We start from the raw sequence: 20,283 nt of genomic DNA on the forward strand, positions 1-20,283 counted from the left end.
GCTGGCATCGCGTGCCAGGCAAGAAGAGTTACTGACTGGAGGAGGGAGAGGAGGTGGGAGACGGTAGAGCTGAAGGATCGTCAGCAGTAGGAGATGGAGGGCGCGCTGCAGTTTCACTCACGCCTGACGTTGATGGCGCACGTTCCAGTTCCTTGCTGGATTCAATTCTATCTACCTTCTTGGAACAATGATCCAGTGATGTCTGGGTGGTAGCTCTTTTTTTCTCGTCATAAATGACACGGTAGCACTGGATTGAATTCTGAATGGCTGCTGCCACCTTCGTGTACCATTCTACATTTGGGTCCTGTGCCTCAAAAACTCACAGTGCCTCCTCAGATAAAGAAAATCCCCTTGCCATTTCCTGCATCGTGAATCTCTTCGATTCTTCACTTCTTCTTCCTCCTGTCTCTCTTTGTCCTTTCCCTGGGCCTCCAATTCCATCAGGTCTTCATGAATAAGCTCCTCATGTTGCATAGCAACAGTACTGTACAGTAAAGTACACAAAAGCACAACCGCTTGTAGAGGATGCATGCACGTGACAGCGTGTGCCAGACACCTCACCTGACTTACGTGATTGGACATGCAAACGCACATTCGCATCTTTGAAAGTTTGCAAACTTGAAGGTTCGTGTGTAGGGGACTTACTGTATTCCTACTCAAGTGGAGCTGACACACACACATTGGGCAGTTGTGGTTCCTGGTCTGAAAAGCATGTGGTCCTGTTCCAGTGCATGAAGAAATCTCAGGGGAACGCGTCCTGCCATTTCAAGCAAATTACCTTCCTGCAGAGTTTTGACACTCTGCCCTATTAAGTATGCATGTATAGTTGGTACCTGGAGGGAATAATTCAATATTGGGAAGAGGGTAGTGAAGAAGAAGCATTAGGATTATAGTCAGCCTCTGTGGAATTAGCGTGTAAACAAACTGCTTATCAGGAATGATCACATGGGGCTTTGCTTAAATAAATAAGAAGTTAGTGCAATAAACCTCCCTCAAAATATAAGATGCATCCACATCCACATCTGACCCCATATGGAAAGACACATGAAAGCTAGCCCGGGTTCAAATTCCATTTCCACCACGTGCCAGGCGTATGGTCTTAGGCAGTTTACGAAATCTCTCTGAGCCTCAGTTTTCTCAGCAGTAAACTATCAATAATTTGATTATTTACCTCATAGCTAATAAATGTTAGCTATTATTTTAAATCACTTTTTAATGCAAAGACAAGTGTGATATTACTTATTTAACCAGCTCCCCAGAGCATCTTCCAACCCGCCCCCACCATATACACCACTACTGATACTGTATTTATTTATGGTACTATGTAGAAACACAGCCCTCATCCCCTTGCTTAGATTAAATGCACTGATGTTAGAGTTTGCGTGTCTCCTGCAGGAATCAATGTGGAGTGACAAGTGTTGGAGACAAACAGATGTTCTCACAGTCCTGACACTCACGAAGCCACAGAATTGAATGTTTCCGTGTAGGTACATTCTATGATGTGGGTATTTTCTCACTAGCCATATGGATCTTTTGTCATTTGAAATGTTAATATTTCTCGTGTATTTTATAGTAGCTCTGGAGCACGGCCAGTTTCTGGAATAGGGTCCACCTGGATCGTTATGTTCAGGGCCCAGAAACCGGCTTCCTTGTGCTGTTCAAGTGAACGATGACCCATAGAAGAGTTGGGGGCTGGGGTAGGGCAGTGGGTGGGGGAACGCAATTATTTTTCCTCCAGCATTAAGCTGCAAATAATGAGCACTTTCCTGTGCTTTACCGTAAGCAATTAAAAGAAATTATAGAGTTGGATGCAAAAATAACCCGAAGGACAACTCGATGTGTGGAACCACCAGTTTTCTCTATGTGTGGAGAAGGTTAATCCCAGTGAAGGCACAGAACACTGCGTTGCTACGGAAAGGGTTGCGTGTCCACACATGTTTTGGCCTCTACCCACACGCTTCTGTGTGGTATGACTGTGCATCCCAGAAGAAGGGCTGTGGTGTGTGCATTTGTGCTTCAGTGGAATTTCACAAACTGATTCCTGAAAATGGTCTCATAAAGGTGAGCGACGGAGAGCTGCTAGCCTTCTCTTGCTGATTTTATCTTCCCCCTAGGATTTCTTGGTAGTAGCTTTGAAAGGAATGTTATTCTTTTGATTCTAGAGGCAACTTATCCATTCAGGTTCTTCCCCCACCTGTTTTCACCTCTCTTGCTTTTTTAAAGATTAAAGTCCTGCACGCTTCTGAGGATAGGGTCTAATCTAAAGAGAGCTTTCATCGTAGGTGAGAATTATCCACCCATTCTCTTTTTAGCCCTTCTGACTTAATGACATTGAAGCCTTCCAGTTTGGACCTAGGATAGGTCTAATTATGTGCAGATGTTCTTTCTGTATGGAAATTGTTGAGATAACTAATTAACCACAGGCATACATTGGCTATGGAAATTTTCAGGAGCAGCATCTGTGGAAACACTGAGAAGGGCATGCCTTTACCACAGCTCTGGGGTCCATTAAGAGCCTGTGTGTGTGTGGCGATGGTGTCTAGTGGGTGTTGGCTCACAGCTGTCAAAATCCCCACAGCATCTCCTGGCCGGAACTCAACTGTCCAGCAGCACCCTGAAAGCCACCTGTAGATTTGACGTTGCCAGTTCTGAAAAAAAGAGACTGAAATAGGACAGACGTGTCTTAACTTTCTTCCTCTGCCTTTTTTTTTTCTCCGATTGTAATTGTTCTGGCATGTTCCCAATCTCCACATGGAGGCAAACTTCTTAAAGGGGGATTTTCTTTATCCTCTGGTTTGAGTTACTGCATGTACTCTCCTTAGGGACAAAGAATGCAGTTGTGTCGCCCTTGCGTTTTTTTTTAGATAGAGTGTGCTCCTTTCTGGATCCAGGAACTGGGAAGACCGTGTTCTGCTGTGCTTTCACAACAGCCCCAGTTAGCAGGTGCGTCTTGTTTGTAATTTGGAGAGGCAGTCCCTTAGCTGTGTTGACATCTGTACTATGTGCGGCTCAAGGTGGGTACAGCCTGGGAAAACAGGGTCTGTGGCATCTCAGCCCCACCCATTTTCCAGTGATTTAACAGCCACGATATCAGGGTTCCCAGTGTGAGTCATTTGCATTTGTACTGGTGAACTTGGTGACTTCTTGGGGTTTGGAAACTAGCCATCTTTTTTAGCCCTTTGTCAAAAGCCTAAACAGTGGATCCGTCTCCAGCAGTTCTATTTATGGGATTACCCTACCTACCCCAACAACTCCCCGATGATGTTCTTCAACTCAAATTTTTTACTTTTCTTTGGAAATCTAACTTTTTTTTTTTTTTAACCACTTTGGGTGCTTCAGTCTTGAAGAAAACGATCCCAGATGTTGGAACCCAACTGAGAAATTGGGTTGCTGCTGGGTACCTTACTGAAGTAGAGACAGATTTGGGTTGGAGAGGGGATTTTGATGCTTGATACTTTAGGCTAATATACTTTAGGGTTTGGTTCTTTGCTGCTGCTGTTCTTTTTTTTTGTTCCTTTTGTTTGTTTTTGTTTTTGTTTGTCTGTTTTGGCCACACCATGCAGCTTGTGGGATCTTAGTTCCCCGACCAGGGATTGAACCCTGGTCCTCAGCAGTGAAAGTGCCAAGTCCTAACTGCTGGACTGCCAGGGAATTCCCTGTTGTTGTTTTATTTTGTGAGTTTTTTGTTTTTTTGTTTTCACTTCATAGTGCTTGGTAGGACATAGCTGAATCGGTTAGCTTTAGAACAAGTCTAGAAATAAAATCTCCATTGAGTGGGTGAGTGTTCTTTCTGCCTCTATGTTTCACCATTTGAAGACAGAAGGAACTCAGTAGGATCAGAGACATCTGGCTGAAAGTGATATTAATGTGCCTGGAAATCTACTAGCTCCTCTAACTGGTCATATCATGTCCAGTATCATTCTGATCGAGGGAGTGATGTTAGGGTTGTAAGGATCAGGGGGGCCAGTTATGCTTGCACCTGCCTTGTAGCATTGAGATAAAAATTAGTGATTGAGTGGAAGTCCAGATTGAGATGAATAGTACTCTATAAATTCTCATTCATCCTGTCACGTTTATAGGCATCCTGCCCTTTATGGTATAAATACAATAGTGGAAAAGCCAGTTGACATAAAGGGAACCCAGATTTTACTTAACATTACAAAAGCAAAACTATTTTCCCACATAATAAATGTCTCAATAAAAGGTTGAAGGAGGTTACCTTCGTTGATGTTAACCCTGCTATTTCCGTGTCTTAAGTAGACACAACTTTCTAATTGAATGCTAACTGCCATTTGATTTTATCACTTAGTCCATTGCTTCTCAACTTTAATAAGTATATGAATCACCTTGAAGTTTATGAGCCTTGTTGAAATGCAGATTCTGATTGAGTGGACGTGGCAGGTGGGATGGAGGAGGGGAAGCCGAGATTCTGCTTTTCTTATTCGCTCCCAGGTTTTGCTGATGCTGCTGCCCCGTGGATCCCACTTTGAGAAGCAAGACTTCATTTAATTTCAGCCCGTGGACGTTTATCCTGTACCTACATTTCCTAGAACTTACTTCAGGCCCCACAAGTTCCTACTTCTGTTGTAGTATTCTTAGTAACAGATTGGAATTGCATTAATACACTTAATTTATAAATGTAACACTCAAAAAATTACCTGAAGTTGGAGATTTAGGTTGCATGAAATGAATTTTGTGCTTAAATTTTTCTATAAACTCAAAGTCCGTATGTTTAAATGTAACTTGTGTTACAATGACGCTGTATTGCCTTATGCACTATTTTCAGAGTAATTTTCCCTTTACAGGAAAATTTTGCGCATGATTTTACAGGACTTGTAGAGATCAACACCTATCAATAAATGTGATAGATACTTGATAATTTTTCCAGGTCCCTCCTTCCACAGTGGATCACTGAAACTTCACGGAACCAGGTAGACAGTATCTTCTTAATTAATGTTACTGTCTATCTTGTGTGGAAATTTAATAAATAATACCTTGCTTTTTGGCAATTTAATAGTCAGAACATTGTTAAATATGAACTTCAGTTCATTATGACCAATTCCACCTGAAATTCTGAAGAAAACAGAATCCTAATTAAAGAGGTTAGGCTTTGTAATTGAACATTAACTGCCATTTGGTTCTTGTAACCTAACAATTGGCAGTTTAAAACAATAATTTAGAAAGCATTTTTAGACAGTCTACTCATTGGATGTGCAAGTGACTTGCGTATGCTTGAGACTTCTTTAATAGGGACTAGAGATGTACGCCCTCTACTCTGGGTAGAGGAGGTGGAGAAGGGGGCAGAGCATGGTTAAGACTGCCAGCTCTGGGTGGCTCTGGCTTTCCATGATGCTCCCTTAGTTCCGGTAAAACAGTCGGTTTCCCAAGGCAGTAATGATGGAAGCATTTGGAGACCTGTGCATGGTGGCGGCTATGCCTGGGGTTGGAATGCCAGATGGGGTGTTCTTTGCCCAGACCTGTTCCTTGTGTCAGGCATTTTCAATTTCTCATTCCCAGATTCAATCCCTCATTATAGTGCACTTTAAGGCTTACTGCTCTTACTTTAATTGCATCTCCCTAAATACTATGCAAATATTACCAGTACAAAGGGGACTGAGTCATTAAGTGTGGGGGGGAACCTAGTTTGTGCAAGGTACTGTACAAATTGTGGTAATTCAGAGAATGGTCAGTCCCTATCCTCGTGGAGATTACGGTCTAGTTTTACTCCTGGATAAGGTAGGCCTCCAACCAACAGGAAAAATTCTTTTTCAGAAATGGGGTGGGGAATAGAAGGAGTGAATAGAGGGTCAGAGCTATAGGGCTTTCTATCAAAGATGTATGTAAATGTATCTATCACATTTATGATACAGGGAAATAACACTTTTTTTTTCATGGTACTGTCATATATGTTTCACTGTGGGTTTGAACCAAGAACCAGAAATTTCTCTGGCGTTCTTAATGAGGCTAAGTAAGGTTTCCAAGTATCACTCAACACCATGCGTGTCCGCAGGGATCACAGAGTCGTATGAAGGACTGTGTTTTATAGCAAGTGTAATCAGGTACTCTTGGACATAAACTATGCTAAGGTTAAAAACTACACTTTCAAAGGAACTTCCTTGAAAGCTTTGGCACATATACATCATCAGATATCGTTTACTAACACATTTACTAGTTTCCCTTGACTGGTCATTCAGGTAAGTAGGTGAGCACCTGTAATGATCACGACCTTTCTTCCCTCCATTTTATTTGTAGATTCCAACTACCCATTATTTTCTTTGAGGAATGTGAGGTGTTTCTCTTGTAAGTCTTCTTGGCTAAGCGACATATACCTAATAGGAAAACGATACAGAAATAATGCAGAGGGATGGAAGAAACTAGTCCCTGTAGGTGAAGGCCTAGTTTTCCTGTGGAATCTGAGGTCCTGACCTTGTTCTGTCAGGGGAACCAGGGGGAGTGGATGAGTTGATTAAAAACTCTGATGCTCTTTCCTCCTGTACGAAATAGGGATCATTATAGTCACCTGCACCTCTGGGGCCCTATGAGTCTTAATTACTTCATATTTGCAAAGCGTTTGGAGATCTTTGAATTAAAAGTGCTGAGCAGTAGCATCCAGGTTCAGTGTAATCATGACTGGAATGAGAGTCCATATTCCTGCCTGCCTTCTGCCTCCCTCCGTCCTGCTCCTTCGGCCCAGACAGACATGGCCCATGCTTACCAGCCAGCTCTGCGCACTTCTCTCTAACCCCTTTGCTTTTGGCAATTTAATCAAGCCGAAAAATACATACACGCACACATGCATACGTATATACATAGAATAAATTAAAAGATATGTCCAGGCCCTTAACCCCAACCCCACACTTATGTAACTTCTTAATATTTATCTTCAAAGCTCAATATCTGCTGAGAATGAAATCAGTTAATTGACTTGTCTCTTCCAGTGTATCATTCTCTCAGGTTCTTCTATACATGGTGATAAGCTGGGCTTCTGGAAGCATTACTCCCGCTCAGAAACACTCACAGATTCTTGCGTGCCTGTGCAGCAGGGTCCAAACTCTTGTGCATCACCCTCAGAGCCTTCTAAAACCTGACAGTCATTCACTCTTATTCCTCGCTATTCCAGAACTTTTCTCTCCAGAAATGTGCTCCGTGCCTTTAACCAAGCTGCTGTCCATCCACCAGGGTCTTTTCTGGATATATTTAAATCCTTTCTGTGCTTTGCTATCTTCTTCCCAAAGCATTCTTCATTCTCTAGCTGGAAGTAACCTCTTTCTCTTTATAGAATTGTACCTGCACTTTCCTGGGTCATTTCTACTTTTATATTCTAGGTACTTTACATATATGTCCTAACTCCCTCCTAGACTGTAAGGCCTGAGAACAGATTCATGTCTGATAAATGAATACATGAAAGTAAGCCTAATCTATGCCTGTAGTGAAACTAGATACAAATTAAAGATTATTTATATTGACTTGCAAGATTTCATTAAGGTAACCCCTTAATAGATTTGCATCGTATATGTTAGGAACTAAATATTAATTGATAATTTTGCCAACATTCCATTATCCTTGTTGCTCATAGGACTGTCTAACATGAGCAACTATATCTTTGAACTGTGTTTTGTTTGACTACATGCTCATAGACAAAACCCAGAGGGACTGGGAACAAACAAAGCTTTGTATTTTTCCCCTGTATGCCCAAATTATCCGTATTATTGTTTTGTTCCCCTTCTTAGCTCTGGCCGTGGAAACTTGGCTCCAACATGCCTCAGTTTTTGCAAAGCTTCCTTTTAGAGGAGGACTGAATTGTCTGAAATTCCATCTGCTGAAGCAATCAAGCCATAAAGTTGAAGGGTCTTGAAGGTCAAAATATCATCTCAATGGCGCTGCCTTTAGAAAGCTGGGCTCCAGGATACACACAGCTGCAGAAAATTGTGTCCATACGTTATAAGCGCCTTTCCTGTGGTTAAATATTTTAAATAAAAAAAAATATTTTGAACATGTCCTGATGGTGATAACATGGACAAGGAGATGGGTAACCTTTTAGTTTTATGCTACCTGATGGGTTACTTAACCTCTGAATAGAAATTGTCTCATCTGTATAAGGTAGATAATAATACCTGTCCTGTCTCCTTGTGACAATCAAATTAGATGATGCTTGTGAATGTTCTGTAGTCTTTTAGACAAATGTAAGTTATTACTACAGCATACTGTCACGGATATTCATCTGGCTGAATGTTTAAGACTTGTGAGTCATGCTTAAAAGTAAACCTTATTTCTGTTTTGTTGATTTTCTTTTCTTTCCTAGCATTTTATCAATGTGGTTGGGTTGATTGTTGTAAGGCTTGAAACAGAATTAGCCACAGTGAATTTTGTTACGTATAAATAGATATATAGGCTGAGAGTCTACTTAGCAATTTTGCATAGCCTCTTTATCTCTTGTGTAATAAAGACGCATCTGAAGAAACTGTCAGATAAGAAACTGTCAGGGAAGCGCTTATTTAACCTTTTATGATTTCCTAATACAGCATATAAAATTACTCACTGAAGAGGTAAATAGGAAGAAAGGACATTAAAGACTGCAAGTTCCAAATTTTGCTGTAATTATTATTACTGCCCCCTTTCCAAGTCTTCTGTTAGAGACGGAGCTACACAAGAAGTAGTAGAGGCAGTTAGCGTGTTGCAGTGTTGTTTGCTTTTAAAAAATTATTTCTCAAGTAAAGTTTTACCCTACTAGAGAAACTCAAGAGATTCCTCATGGCTGATAATTACCATCTATCACATACTTAGAGCTTATGATTTGAGTTTATCACAGCCTCTACTTGACCTAATAATTTCAGCACATTCACTGGCGCTTGCCATATGGAAAGGCTTCCTATGAAAATGAGGTCAACACTGTGTCTCCTCATGGTGCAGTAAAGCCATCAGTAAGCTCGGACTGTGTCTACAACTCTATTATTCTGTGTGAAGCATTGTGGGGGAACCACCTATGATCCAACTGAAGACTGACCATAATTAGCAGCCACTGGTAACAATTAACAAGTGAGTAGGGAATGAAGTACTACATGAGGTGCCATGTGGAATTTTAGAGGCGAAGGAGGGCCGTGTGTGCTGGAGTAATTAGAGAAGGTGGCATGTGTGATCGGATGCTTGAACTGGGTCATGAAGGATAAGCAAGATTTAGTCAGGTAGAGAAAAAAGAATTTTCCAGAAGAAAGGAACAAGTCACTTCCAGGCAGTAATGTATATGGGGCTCCACAGACTCTGGCCTGATCAGAGCAGAGGAGAGGAAGCCCCGAGGAACGTGAGAAAGTTAGTGAAGTAAGGTGATGCCAGGTTTTGGAGGGTTTTGAATACCAGATTAGATCTGATCTGGTGGAATAAAAAAGTCATTGCAAGTCTTTGTATAAGAGCATAAGGGATGAGGTTAGTCAGGCAGTAGTCGTCAGCGTTAAATGGAGCAGAAAGGATGTCATGTCCATGGTGGGGGTGGGCGTTATACTCATAATGAGATGGCGAGGGCTGGGCCAAGACAGTGGCGGTGCGATGGAGAAACAGGATGGACGGCAGGAATATTTGAAAGGAAGAATGAGCAGAACTTCTTCACTGACTGGATTTAAAGGCTCTACAAGAAATATCTTGTCAGAATTGATTCCAAGATTTCTAGCCAGCAGCCTGGGTGGTCCAAAGCATCAAGAAACCATTGCCATTAACAGAATAGTTAGGAAGTAACATTGTTCCAACAGAAAGTAGTGGCTTATAAGCCAATAAGCAGTTAGCATTGTAGAAATGTCCCTCAGGGCGGTGGAGCTGGGGATGGGGGCTGGGCTTTATCACCAGGTAGTTTAACTACTGAATGTCTGCAGATGTTCTGCTTTGAGGGATGCCCATGTTTGGGTTTCAGAATGAAAGCCAAGTAATATTTACTCAGATGCCATGTGTTCCTCTGAAATATTTGCTTGTGGCACTGATGAGAAAATGATACGTAAAGTGCGAACTAGTTTTATAACTAAAAAGTTATTAATAAAAAGATAAGTGAGACAAGTGAAAAGCAGTAACTTTACAGGGTCAGCTTCTTTAAGCCAAGTATAGAAAAAAGGATCATGAAAAGACTCATTACTATAATAGTGATAATAAAATAGTTTTCCAATTCTGTAGTTTAAGATTCCTCAGTACCTTGGGCCATTTTAAGCAGTGAGTGTGGGCACTTTGTAAATACTTACTAAACTTACCTGTTTCATTAATTCTAAGATGTACATTTTCTTACTTATTTTTTTGACATCTCTGAAGCTGGGTTGTCTTACGGTTCATGTCACTTTATTGTCGTTGGCTATGCAGCAGTTACGACATAGCTGTCATTGCCTTAACCAATGTATTTTGCTTAATTTTCTTTTTTATGGGTTTTGCACAAAAGTTATCTATCATAAAATATGTCCAAATGAGTCTCAAAGAACTCTTTTCCGTTCTAAGTGATAAAGAAAGCAATACTTTAAGGGGCTGCATTTTTTATATCCTAGTGGTACCTAAAGTGGTATGCTTTATAAGGATGGTATCTTAGATTTTATGAAATGTGGTATTAAAAGACAGCTCATCACAGCAAATCTCTGCTAGAGAGCAGGAGTAACATATTCTAAATTTGCCTTTTTTTTCGTCGGCCTGCATTTGAGGTGTCCCTTGGGTTGTTTGAAGTTGGACCGAGAACACTAGGAGAAAGGGTTTTCATTTAGTGGTGTAAATACAGCCTGCCCGGAATAGAAATCTGCTTGGAGGATCCATTTCTTTGATAGTGCAGAATCCAGAACCTTCACAAAAGTTCAGGTATTAGCAGAATGGACCCCTGTGTTTTATTCAAACCAGCGTGTGCATCCTAATCTGAGATCGTGCGCTCCAAGCAGTTCTGAGCATGCTTGCTATTTGCGCAAAGCAAGAGTGAATCTACGAGGAAACTGGCTGGTGTCTGGGCATGGTAGTAAAGTCTTGTATTGGTAGAAAAGGTGATCTCTGATAAAAGTGGAGGACGGAAACACTGGCTTCCCTTTCCCAGAGTTTCAGCTCTTCCTGCGGTATGACCTACTGCCTGCAGGTAGGTTACCTTCCTGGCGAGTGACACTTCATGGACAGAAAAGCGGTCCCCTTTCCTACTGATTATCACAGCATAACAGCTATGTCACGTGTGTGTCTTTTTCTAAGTCCTTGCTCCAGGCTTGAGAAGTAGGAGTAAAGTTAGAGTGTCGGGGCAGTGGTGGGGGGATGCTTCTCGTTACTACCCAGGGACGCAATGCCTCAGGTAAGTGACTCTGAAGTCCTTCACCGTCTCACGGTAACCTTGTGTCTGTAGGTATGTTTTCATTTCGCTGTTCACTCATTCTAACTGGCTTCCCAGAGCATGCTTGTAGATGGGGAGCCAAATTTAGAGTATAGCTACCCTCTGGCAACCAGGAAAAGATTAATTTTGTGGTGTGCTGTGAAGGGACTTCCCAGAAAACTTCAAAAGCCTGGAAAGGAGCGCCAGCTGCCTGTACCAAAATGTGCACAGTGCCACTCGGCTTTTTAAAGGTACGACCAACTCAGAGCTCACGCACGCACGTGCACACAGGCCACATGCCAATAAAAAGCGAGGCTGAGCTCTCTCAGGTGGGTCTGCGTAAGAGCCAGAAAAGCCGAGGGGTGAGGGGCTTGGGCCGTTGGGGGAGATACACGTGGATGTGCGTGTGGCAGGCACCTGAAACTACCTTGGAGCTTTCTGATGCTGCCCTCTTCAGTTCTCTTAAGCAGACATGTTGCTTTCATGATATCAGCCCCAGGCATAAGACACGTCATTAACATCAACATGTAGAAAATGATTTCTGTTTGTGAATAAGCAAAACGTATCTTCATTACGACCCCCCAAGGAATGTAGAAACACATTGAAGCTGGGCTTGGGAGCCCCGAGTTCTAATAGAAACTTTCTCCATGATGGAGGGTGGGGGGTAAGTCCTCCATGGCCTTTGGTTTTCTTATCAGTAAAGCTGGATGGCTTGATGAAATGATCTTTCTCCTTTGGTTTTTTTGTTTTGATCTGTTTTGTTTTGTGGGGTTTATTTGGGTTTCTTTTGGTTTTTTTTTTTTGGCTACACCACACAGCTTGCAGGATCTCAGTTACCTGACCAGGGATCAAACCCGGGCCACAGCAGTTAAAAGTGCCGAATCCTAAGCACTAGACCATCAGGGAATTCCCCCCTTTCTTCTATTGGATTATCTCCATGGGAGGAAAGAAGGTCGATCGGGAGGCTCCTTGTAGCTGCCTGACCTGTTTTATGGTTCATGCCTGGAAAGCCCATAGCTAGAAAGCCTCACGAGCCACTACCTGTGCTGTCACACGTTCCTGCCGTAGGACCTCGGTGCTGACTTGCGGGGAAAAAACATTACTATTATCCTCAGAGTTGTTGCTTGGTAACATTTCTGATGTTGTGTTTCTGGTGACAGCCTGAGCAGAGATCATTAACAATTAAACTTACAAAGCTGCTCAAGTGGGAGGAAGGAGGCAAACTCGAAGCCACGGTTCTTTCGCTTGCTTGGAAGCCATGTAATCTCGGGTTTACAGGCTAAACCTCGGGGCCAAGGCTGCACAGCTCTGGTTTCTGTTAAAGCCCGTGGAGCACACGACTGACATTAACCTGTGTCTGGTGCAGCTGGAGTTTATCACCAATACATCAGAAACCTTGACCCTGCAGAATGGCCTGGAATTGCAATCAGATGGCTGCATTGTATGCCAGCGAAAGAAAGCCCTAAACGGTCTTGTGTCCTGTTTCTGCTTTCTCCCTACAGTTCCACCAGGTGAGAAGAGTGATGACCATCCTTTTCCTTACTATGGTTATTTCATACTTCGGTTGCATGAAAGCTGCCCCCATGAAAGAAGCCAACGTCCGAGGACAAGGCAGCTTGGCCTACCCAGGTGTGCGGACCCATGGGACTCTGGAGAGCATGAACGGGCCCAAGGCGGGTTCAAGAGGCCTGACGTCGTCGTTGGCTGACACTTTTGAACATGTGATCGAAGAGCTGTTGGACGAGGACCAGAACATTCGGCCCAGTGAGGAAAACAATAAGGACGCGGACATGTACACGTCCCGGGTGATGCTCAGCAGTCAAGTGCCTTTGGAGCCTCCTCTCCTCTTCCTGCTCGAGGAATACAAAAATTACCTGGATGCTGCGAACATGTCCATGAGGGTCCGGCGCCACTCGGACCCCGCCCGCCGCGGGGAGCTGAGCGTGTGCGACAGCATCAGTGAGTGGGTGACGGCGGCGGATAAAAAGACTGCAGTGGACATGTCGGGCGGGACGGTAACGGTCCTCGAAAAGGTCCCCGTCTCGAAAGGCCAGCTGAAGCAGTACTTCTACGAGACCAAGTGCAATCCCATGGGTTACACAAAGGAGGGCTGCAGGGGCATAGACAAGAGGCATTGGAACTCCCAGTGCCGAACTACCCAGTCGTACGTGCGGGCCCTCACCATGGATAGCAAAAAGCGCATTGGCTGGCGGTTCATACGGATAGACACTTCCTGTGTATGTACATTGACCATTAAGAGGGGAAGATAGTGGCTTTATGTTGTATAGATTATATTGAGACAAAAAGGATCTATTTGTATATATACATAACAGGGTAAATTATTCAGTTAAGAAAAAAATAATTTTATGAACTGCATGTATAAATGAAGTTTATACAGTACAGTGGTTCTACGATCTATTTATTGGACACTTCCATGACCAGAAGGGAAACAGTCATTTTTTTGCGCACAACTTTAAAAAAAGTCTGCATTACATTCCTCGATAATGTTGTGGTTTGTTGCCGTTGCCAAGAATTGAAAAACGTTTAAAAAAAAAGTTTAAAAAATACTACTAATAAATTGCATGCTGCTTTAATTGTGAATTGATAACAAACTGTCCTCTTTCAGAAAACAGACAAAAAAAAAAAAAGAAAGAAAAAAAAAAGCCTAACAAAAATTTGAACCAAAACATTCCGTTTACATTTTAGACAGTAAGTATCTTCGTTCTTGTTAGTACTCTGTTTTACTGCTTTTAACTTCTGATAGCGTTGGAATTAAAACAATGTCAAGGTGCTGTTGTCATCGCTTTACTGGTTTAGGGGATGGGGGATGGTGGGATATATTTTTGTTTGTTTTGTGTTTCTTTTCTGTTTGTTTTGTTTTGTTTTTTTTAGTTCCCACAGGGTGTAGGGATGGGGAAAGAATTCCTTCCATCTATATTCTGGTTGATAAAAGATTCACTTGTATGTTGCAGAGAAGTTGGCAGTATCAATCAGATGACTGGAAAGTGAATAAAAATTAAGGCAAACGCATGAATGCTCACTCCACTTCCCATGACGCACCTCCTAGGCACCTGCTCACCCTCTGGGCCTTGGTGGGGGAAGCTTCTTTGGTTGGAAAGATCTCCATTTGCTCTGAGCACATTCTTTCCCCCCCACTCCCTCTGGTCCCCTCCTTGTTTTGTTTTCTCTTATGGCAGAAAAACCAGTTGGGCGCTCTGAAATATTTTACCACTGCTGCAAATGAGTAGACACGTTTTGTCACATCGTGGCACTCATAAGCATGGAGAACAGTGATTTCTTTTCTTTTTTCTTTTCTTTTCAAGACAAGAGAAAAACAAAAAATAACTCAAAAATAAAGATTCTTGTAGATGAGGGGTAAACATTTGGGTCAGTCATTGTAAGGCTTAAAAAAAAAATCATGGTAAGGCCTAAAACTGTCTTGCAAGCAAAAGGTGGAGTTCTGTACAGACCCAGAAACACCTAGATCAGAACAGGAGTCCACACTGCCAGTGAAATGAGACTGAACAGCCATCTGGAGGTTGTGTGGAGCTGACGGATCATTTCCGGGTGGTGCAGGAGGAATTTCTGGGTGGCCATGCTGAGGTCTAGGTGGGGGTGGGGAAGGGTACTTGAGACATTCCAGAATGGAGACCTCTGGAGGACCCTTCAGGGGTGGCTCTGGAATGACATGTCAGTTTGCTTGGACCTTGTGCTTTAAGTGCCTACATTATCTAACTGTGCTAAGAGGTTCTCGCTGGAGGACCACGCTCAAGCCGATTTACACCCTCCATGCCTGAATAATTTTGCATAAAGCTGGATTAGCCTGGAGCATTTTTGGAACCGTATGTGTGGCATTGTGATCATGAAATGGATTTGATGAGATTGGAGATTTTGCCACATGAACACTTACTGCTTTGAAATTAGACTTGAGGAAACCAGGGTTTTGTCTTTTAAGAACTTTTGGTAAAGGGGAAGGGAACAGGAAAAGCTCCCCAAAACTCAGGTTGGATACCACTGCTACCAATAGAAAATCTTGCCCAGAGACAAGACTTTGGGACGGTGTCTGCCCATCCAGGACACCAAAGGCTTGACGGTGCCTTGCTCGATGGACGAGGCCAGGACAGAGCTGACAAAGTTTTGCTCCCAGATGAAGGCCACGGCCACCTCCTGACCATCCTGTCTGTTCATGGAGAGGGTCCCTGCCTTACCTCTGCCATCTTGGGTTAGGAGAAGTTGAGTTGGGAGCCTGGAATAGTGGTCCTGGGCAAAATGGATCCCAGTGGAAATTAGTGCTAAGGCCCATTTAGCCCATGGCGTAAATCTGAAAATGTCCTGGACCAGGTCCTTGAGTATCAGAAAGCCTCAAGAAATATGCTGCATCTTAGTAGGTGAGGGGTGAGCAAAAGAGGCTGTCCACCACGACCCAGGAAATGAAGATACCATCAGCAAATAATGTCTACTTGTTCAGTCTTTCATTTAGAACGAGCCTATCTTTTACGGTACCATCCGAATACCTGTCTTTAAAAGAAGGAATAACTTTATGTAGTATAGGTTTGTTTTGTGCTCTTTGAAACTAATTATCTTTGTAATTCTCCTTAACGTGTAATGAATACTTGGAACATCTGCTGTCTGTTAATTTTTCACAGCCTCCTTTCTAGGGACAAATTCTAAAACAAAACAAAAAAGTCTCCATCACAGTCTCAAAGTGTACTGCAGAGGCTGGATCTGTGGCCGAGTAGGAGACATCCAGCAATCGTGTGGTCAGTGGCAGTCTCTTACTCAATAAGCTATATCACAGTCACACGCTTGGTGGTTTATGTTGACCTAAGGTTGATTTTGTTAAAATCTTTCTCTGTTGCTGTTCATTTTTGTTCCGTTTTGTTTGGTTTTTTTTTTTAAAGTCTTGCTGTGGTCTCTGTGGCAGAAGTGTTTCATGCATGGCAGCAGGCCTGTTGCTTTTTTATGGTGATTCCCATTGACCAATGTAAGTAAATGTCTGTGGCCTTGTTCTCTCTATGGTAAAGATATTATTCACCATGTAAAACAAACAAACAAAAAATATTTATTGTATTTTAGTATATTTATATAATTATGTTCTTGAAAAAATTGGCATTAAAACTTAATCGCATCAGAAGCCTATTGTAAATACAAGTTCTATTTAAGTGTACTAATTAACATATAATATATGTTTTAAATATAGAATTTTTAATGTTTTTAAATATATTTTCAAAGTACATAAAATCTGGGGGTTCTGGGTTTTTTTCTTTTCACTGTAAAACAAACAAGAAAACGTGTTTTGTTATAAATACGTGTGTTCCTTGCTTTAAGACCAACCTGACTAGTTTTAGCAACTGCACAGCCCTCCAGAGAGGATGCTTATTTCAAAGCATGGGAGGCCAATCCTTCAGTCTGTGAGCTTTCAAGAAGCTCTAGGATTGGGCCTGTCTTCCACAGTGGAAGACGGGAGTGTCATTTTCTAGGACACTTGAAAGTTTTCCCCTTTGAAGTGATATACTTTCATCAAATACCAAGCCATGTATCCTAGCAACATCAGGATCCATGAATCAGTGCTGGCTGGCTCTATTTGATTATAAAATAACTGTTAAAAAAAATCAAAGTAGGTTTACTTAGGGATAATGAGGATAAATTGGCCCAAATTTAGAAAGTCAATGACTGAAAAAAAACACAGAAATTCAATATTTAGAGGCAGGTCATATACCCTGGGTTTGGAAATGGTGCCATTTGCATTATGTGCTTGTATCCATTGCACTGATTTAATTTTTGTACGTGGAACACGCAGATTTTATATCACAGTACCCACGATCTAACAGATTGCTAGGATTTCTAAAAAGATTTGCCTCTTTCATGGCTGCCAAGCCGCTGGGTAATTTAGTTAAAGTGTTTAAAGTTATCGCTAAATCTTAGGGAAATAAATGGAAGGATTTTAAATGAGAGAAAGGGCCATTAAGGAAAAAAAGCATCTGTTCCTACTCTTTAGACTCCCCATTTGAACACTGACAACCCATCCCAGAACGTGGTGAACTATATCTGTGCAATGTATCATTTCTATTTCTAACATACACACACATGGTTTCCTCTTGTATTGTCTTATAAATAAGGATCAAGAAAGTCATAACAAACACAGACTTGTGGATATGGAAGAGCAGATCGAATGAGAGGAATTCCTCGATCCTAAATCTGTCCAGTGAGGTTGCAAAGTACTCTAAACTCTAGGAGAAGTCCCGACGGCCAGTCAAGGCATGAGCCCCCCAGTGGAATTAGAACTCTGGGAAAATTCAGGCTTAACCAATTTTCACAGTTGAGGAAGACTAAAAGATTTTTGAATCTTGAGTAAAAAGAAGTGAGAATTCAATGTGACATTCAAACTCCTCAGAGTTACAGGAGTGTGGTAAACATGACAAGAGGTTTTCATCAGATGAGGTCAGAGAAACAAGCAGACAAAAGATGGAGACATCTCCTAAGTTAACCAACTTGAACTTAACAGGAGTAGTCCATTTTTACTCTAGTCATTGGGTAAGCAGTTAAACCTCTTTTCATCATGAAGGTGCCTGGAAATAACCCAAATCACTGCTGTCGCTTTTCACCTTATTGATAAGCCTCTGTGGTCATTACCAGTGGCTATGAAGTCTTTTTTATTAGCTATGCTTATTCTATGAATACTGTCACAGTTCTGAGTGAGAATCTGAATTGCTAGAATGGAACAGTGTTAAATTTTCCTTGATTCATTTAAGTGGTTACGAGACTCCGGAAAAAATATCAGATACCTTGTGAACTGCAGCAGACGCCTTCATGCCTGGCCTCAGCTCAGCCAGCACCCCAGCAGAGTTAGGGCTTAGGCGTAATCAAAACATACACATCTTCTCCGTGTTCTTACGTTAAGCCTGTTCTATAAGTCAGTTAAGGTGGAAGTGGCTGCAGGTTTTGGTAAGCCATTTGTTAAGTAAAGGATGTCGATAATTGGGATAAGAACTTATCTACCTAACGTAGGTAGATAAATTATTTAGCTTGGAAAGAGTGATCCACAGATTTGATCCAACCTTAAAATGTTGAACAGCAAAATTAGTAATGGAATCTGGGCTTTTTTTTCTTTTCTTTTCTTTTTTTAGCGGTAGGTTGTTCTAACGTGTTTTAAAGGCTGGGTAATTGGTTTGGGGGGAGAAGCAATTGGGAATCTGACTGTCGTTGGTTACAATAAGCCAACGGGTGGTTGGTGCTGTGAACTCCCCACCTAAGAGCCAAACTCAGTGGCTAGAGCAGGTGCAGCCACTCCAAACCAGCCAGCCTTTATGTACATTCCAGCTGATAAATACCCAGCCCACACCTCTATTCTCTATTCGTCTACTTCTAGCCACCCTTTACTTCTTCGTAGGGAAAAAAAAAGGCACCCTCCTTGCTCTTTGATATGTGAGTAGATGCAGTAAATTGCCTGAAGAATATGTTTAAACATTAGAAAAATATTGTGGCCTTACCCATGATATTCCTCATTAAGAAAAAGAGCCATGTATGTGGCACTGTCTACAGAATTTCCACAGGCCTTTACTTCAACCCCTCAAATTATTTGCTAGGCACAAAATACTAGATCAGGAGCTCCCCAGCCTGAGATTTGCTTTTCTGAAAGACAACAACCCTGTATGCTGGGTAATGTCAGTAGCATGGACTTGTAAAAGCTGGCCTTCCAATTCATTAAATCTTAGCCCACCCCTAATACACATGCAAAATAAACAAATAGGACCTTTGCATTCATTGTATACTTAAGTGTGAGCTGCTAATTTTTTATATGTGGCAAAACAAAAGTATTTTTCCTTTGCAAAAATAAGCCCTTCTGTCCTAAAACACCCCACACAGAACACTGTAGTTGATGACAGGATATTAACAATCATAAGTGACAAGAGAAAATGTTGGTTTAAAGACTGAGCTTGGGGTGTATGTTCTGCATTTAGAAATCATCACAAGGATGCTTCTGCAGCACTGCACTTTGGTACTGTGTGCTGTTCAAGTGGTTCCTTAGAAACCAGGAGCTGGTCTGCATAGAATGGCTGAACCCAGGGGAAATATTTTTGTCTAGCTTAAGTGCTCACATTTTGGAAAAATCCATATCAAGTACTGAGGTACACATTCAAATTAATTTAGTCTACATTCTCCATTGAGCCTTAACATTAAAAAATAATCATCATAATTTCTAAACCCGAATTTGGTACATATCAAGGGGAGGGGGGAGAGGAAAAAGACACAAAACAAAATAGAAACCTTCGAAACATGAGAGACCTTCTCCAAAAGGTACCAAGTAGCGTTTACTTGGAGATCGTACTACCCATACACGCCTCTAATTGCACTAAGCAGTGGTCCTCAAGGTGTGCTCTCCAATCAGCAGCAACAGCAGCATCTCTAGGAACTTGTTAGAAATGCACACTCTCTGGCCCCACCCTAGACTTACTGGATCAGATGCTCTGCAGGAGGGGCCAGCAATCAGTGTTTTTAACAAGCCCTCCAGGTGATTAAGGGGAGTAAAGCCCTGGATTAAGGGGAGTAAACAGCCTGCCGCATGTTCTCCTAGACAACAGGAAGACGGCACAGCCCGAGAAATTGGATCTGTGAGTTCCGATCCCAGCCGTGCCACTACCTCTTTCCAGGGCCCTGAAAACATCATTCAAACCCTCTAGATTTTCATTTCCTAAAAAACACAAGAGCAAAGGGTGCTCCCAGGTGGAGCGGTGCCCAGTGTGGGGAGACGGCAATGATGATTCAAAAAGCAAGCGTGAAAATGTGTGCTGGGAAAGCTCACTGCCGTTGATAGTCAATATTTTTTTTTTCTTTTTTTTCAAAGCTATAGCAGTAGTGGATTCGGGACCCAGAGCATGTAGTCGTTTGTAACACATTTGGAATGACGGCGAGAAATGAGAAGCGACATGCAGCAAATTAATAAGAAAAAGATTATTCCATCTGGGGAGCTGGTCTCTGCATCT

General features: G+C 42.1%; 1 protein-coding gene across 2 annotated transcripts; it reads left to right on the plus strand.

The window, feature by feature from the left end:
- The first annotated feature begins 1,836 nt into the window (after nucleotides 1–1,836).
- Nucleotides 1,837–13,843, plus strand: BDNF (brain derived neurotrophic factor). Of its 2 annotated transcripts, XM_057695861.1 has the most exons (3): nucleotides 2,004–2,061; nucleotides 11,465–11,550; nucleotides 12,802–13,843. In XM_057695861.1, the coding sequence occupies exons 2-3, from the start codon at nucleotides 11,521–11,523 to the stop codon at nucleotides 13,567–13,569; spliced, it is 798 nt and encodes a 265-aa protein (XP_057551844.1). In that variant the 5' UTR covers nucleotides 2,004–2,061; nucleotides 11,465–11,520; the 3' UTR covers nucleotides 13,570–13,843. The 2 variants fall into 2 exon arrangements, with proteins under 2 accessions (XP_057551843.1, XP_057551844.1); XM_057695860.1 differs by lacking the exon at nucleotides 11,465–11,550 and having other exon boundaries at nucleotides 1,837–2,061.
- The last annotated feature ends 6,440 nt before the right edge of the window (nucleotides 13,844–20,283 follow it).

Source organism: Hippopotamus amphibius, chromosome 9 (genome assembly GCF_030028045.1).
Source record: "Hippopotamus amphibius kiboko isolate mHipAmp2 chromosome 9, mHipAmp2.hap2, whole genome shotgun sequence".
NCBI lineage: Eukaryota > Metazoa > Chordata > Mammalia > Artiodactyla > Hippopotamidae > Hippopotamus > Hippopotamus amphibius.

Coding starts and splice junctions, on each gene's coding strand:
- BDNF (XM_057695860.1), top strand. CDS start 1,837: ATGTGTGGAACCACCAGTTTTCTCTATGTGTGGAGAAGGTTAATCCCA. Junction 2,062..12,801: donor CTGAAAATGGTCTCATAAAG/GTGAGCGACGGA, acceptor TTCTCCCTACAG/TTCCACCAGGTGAGAAGAGT.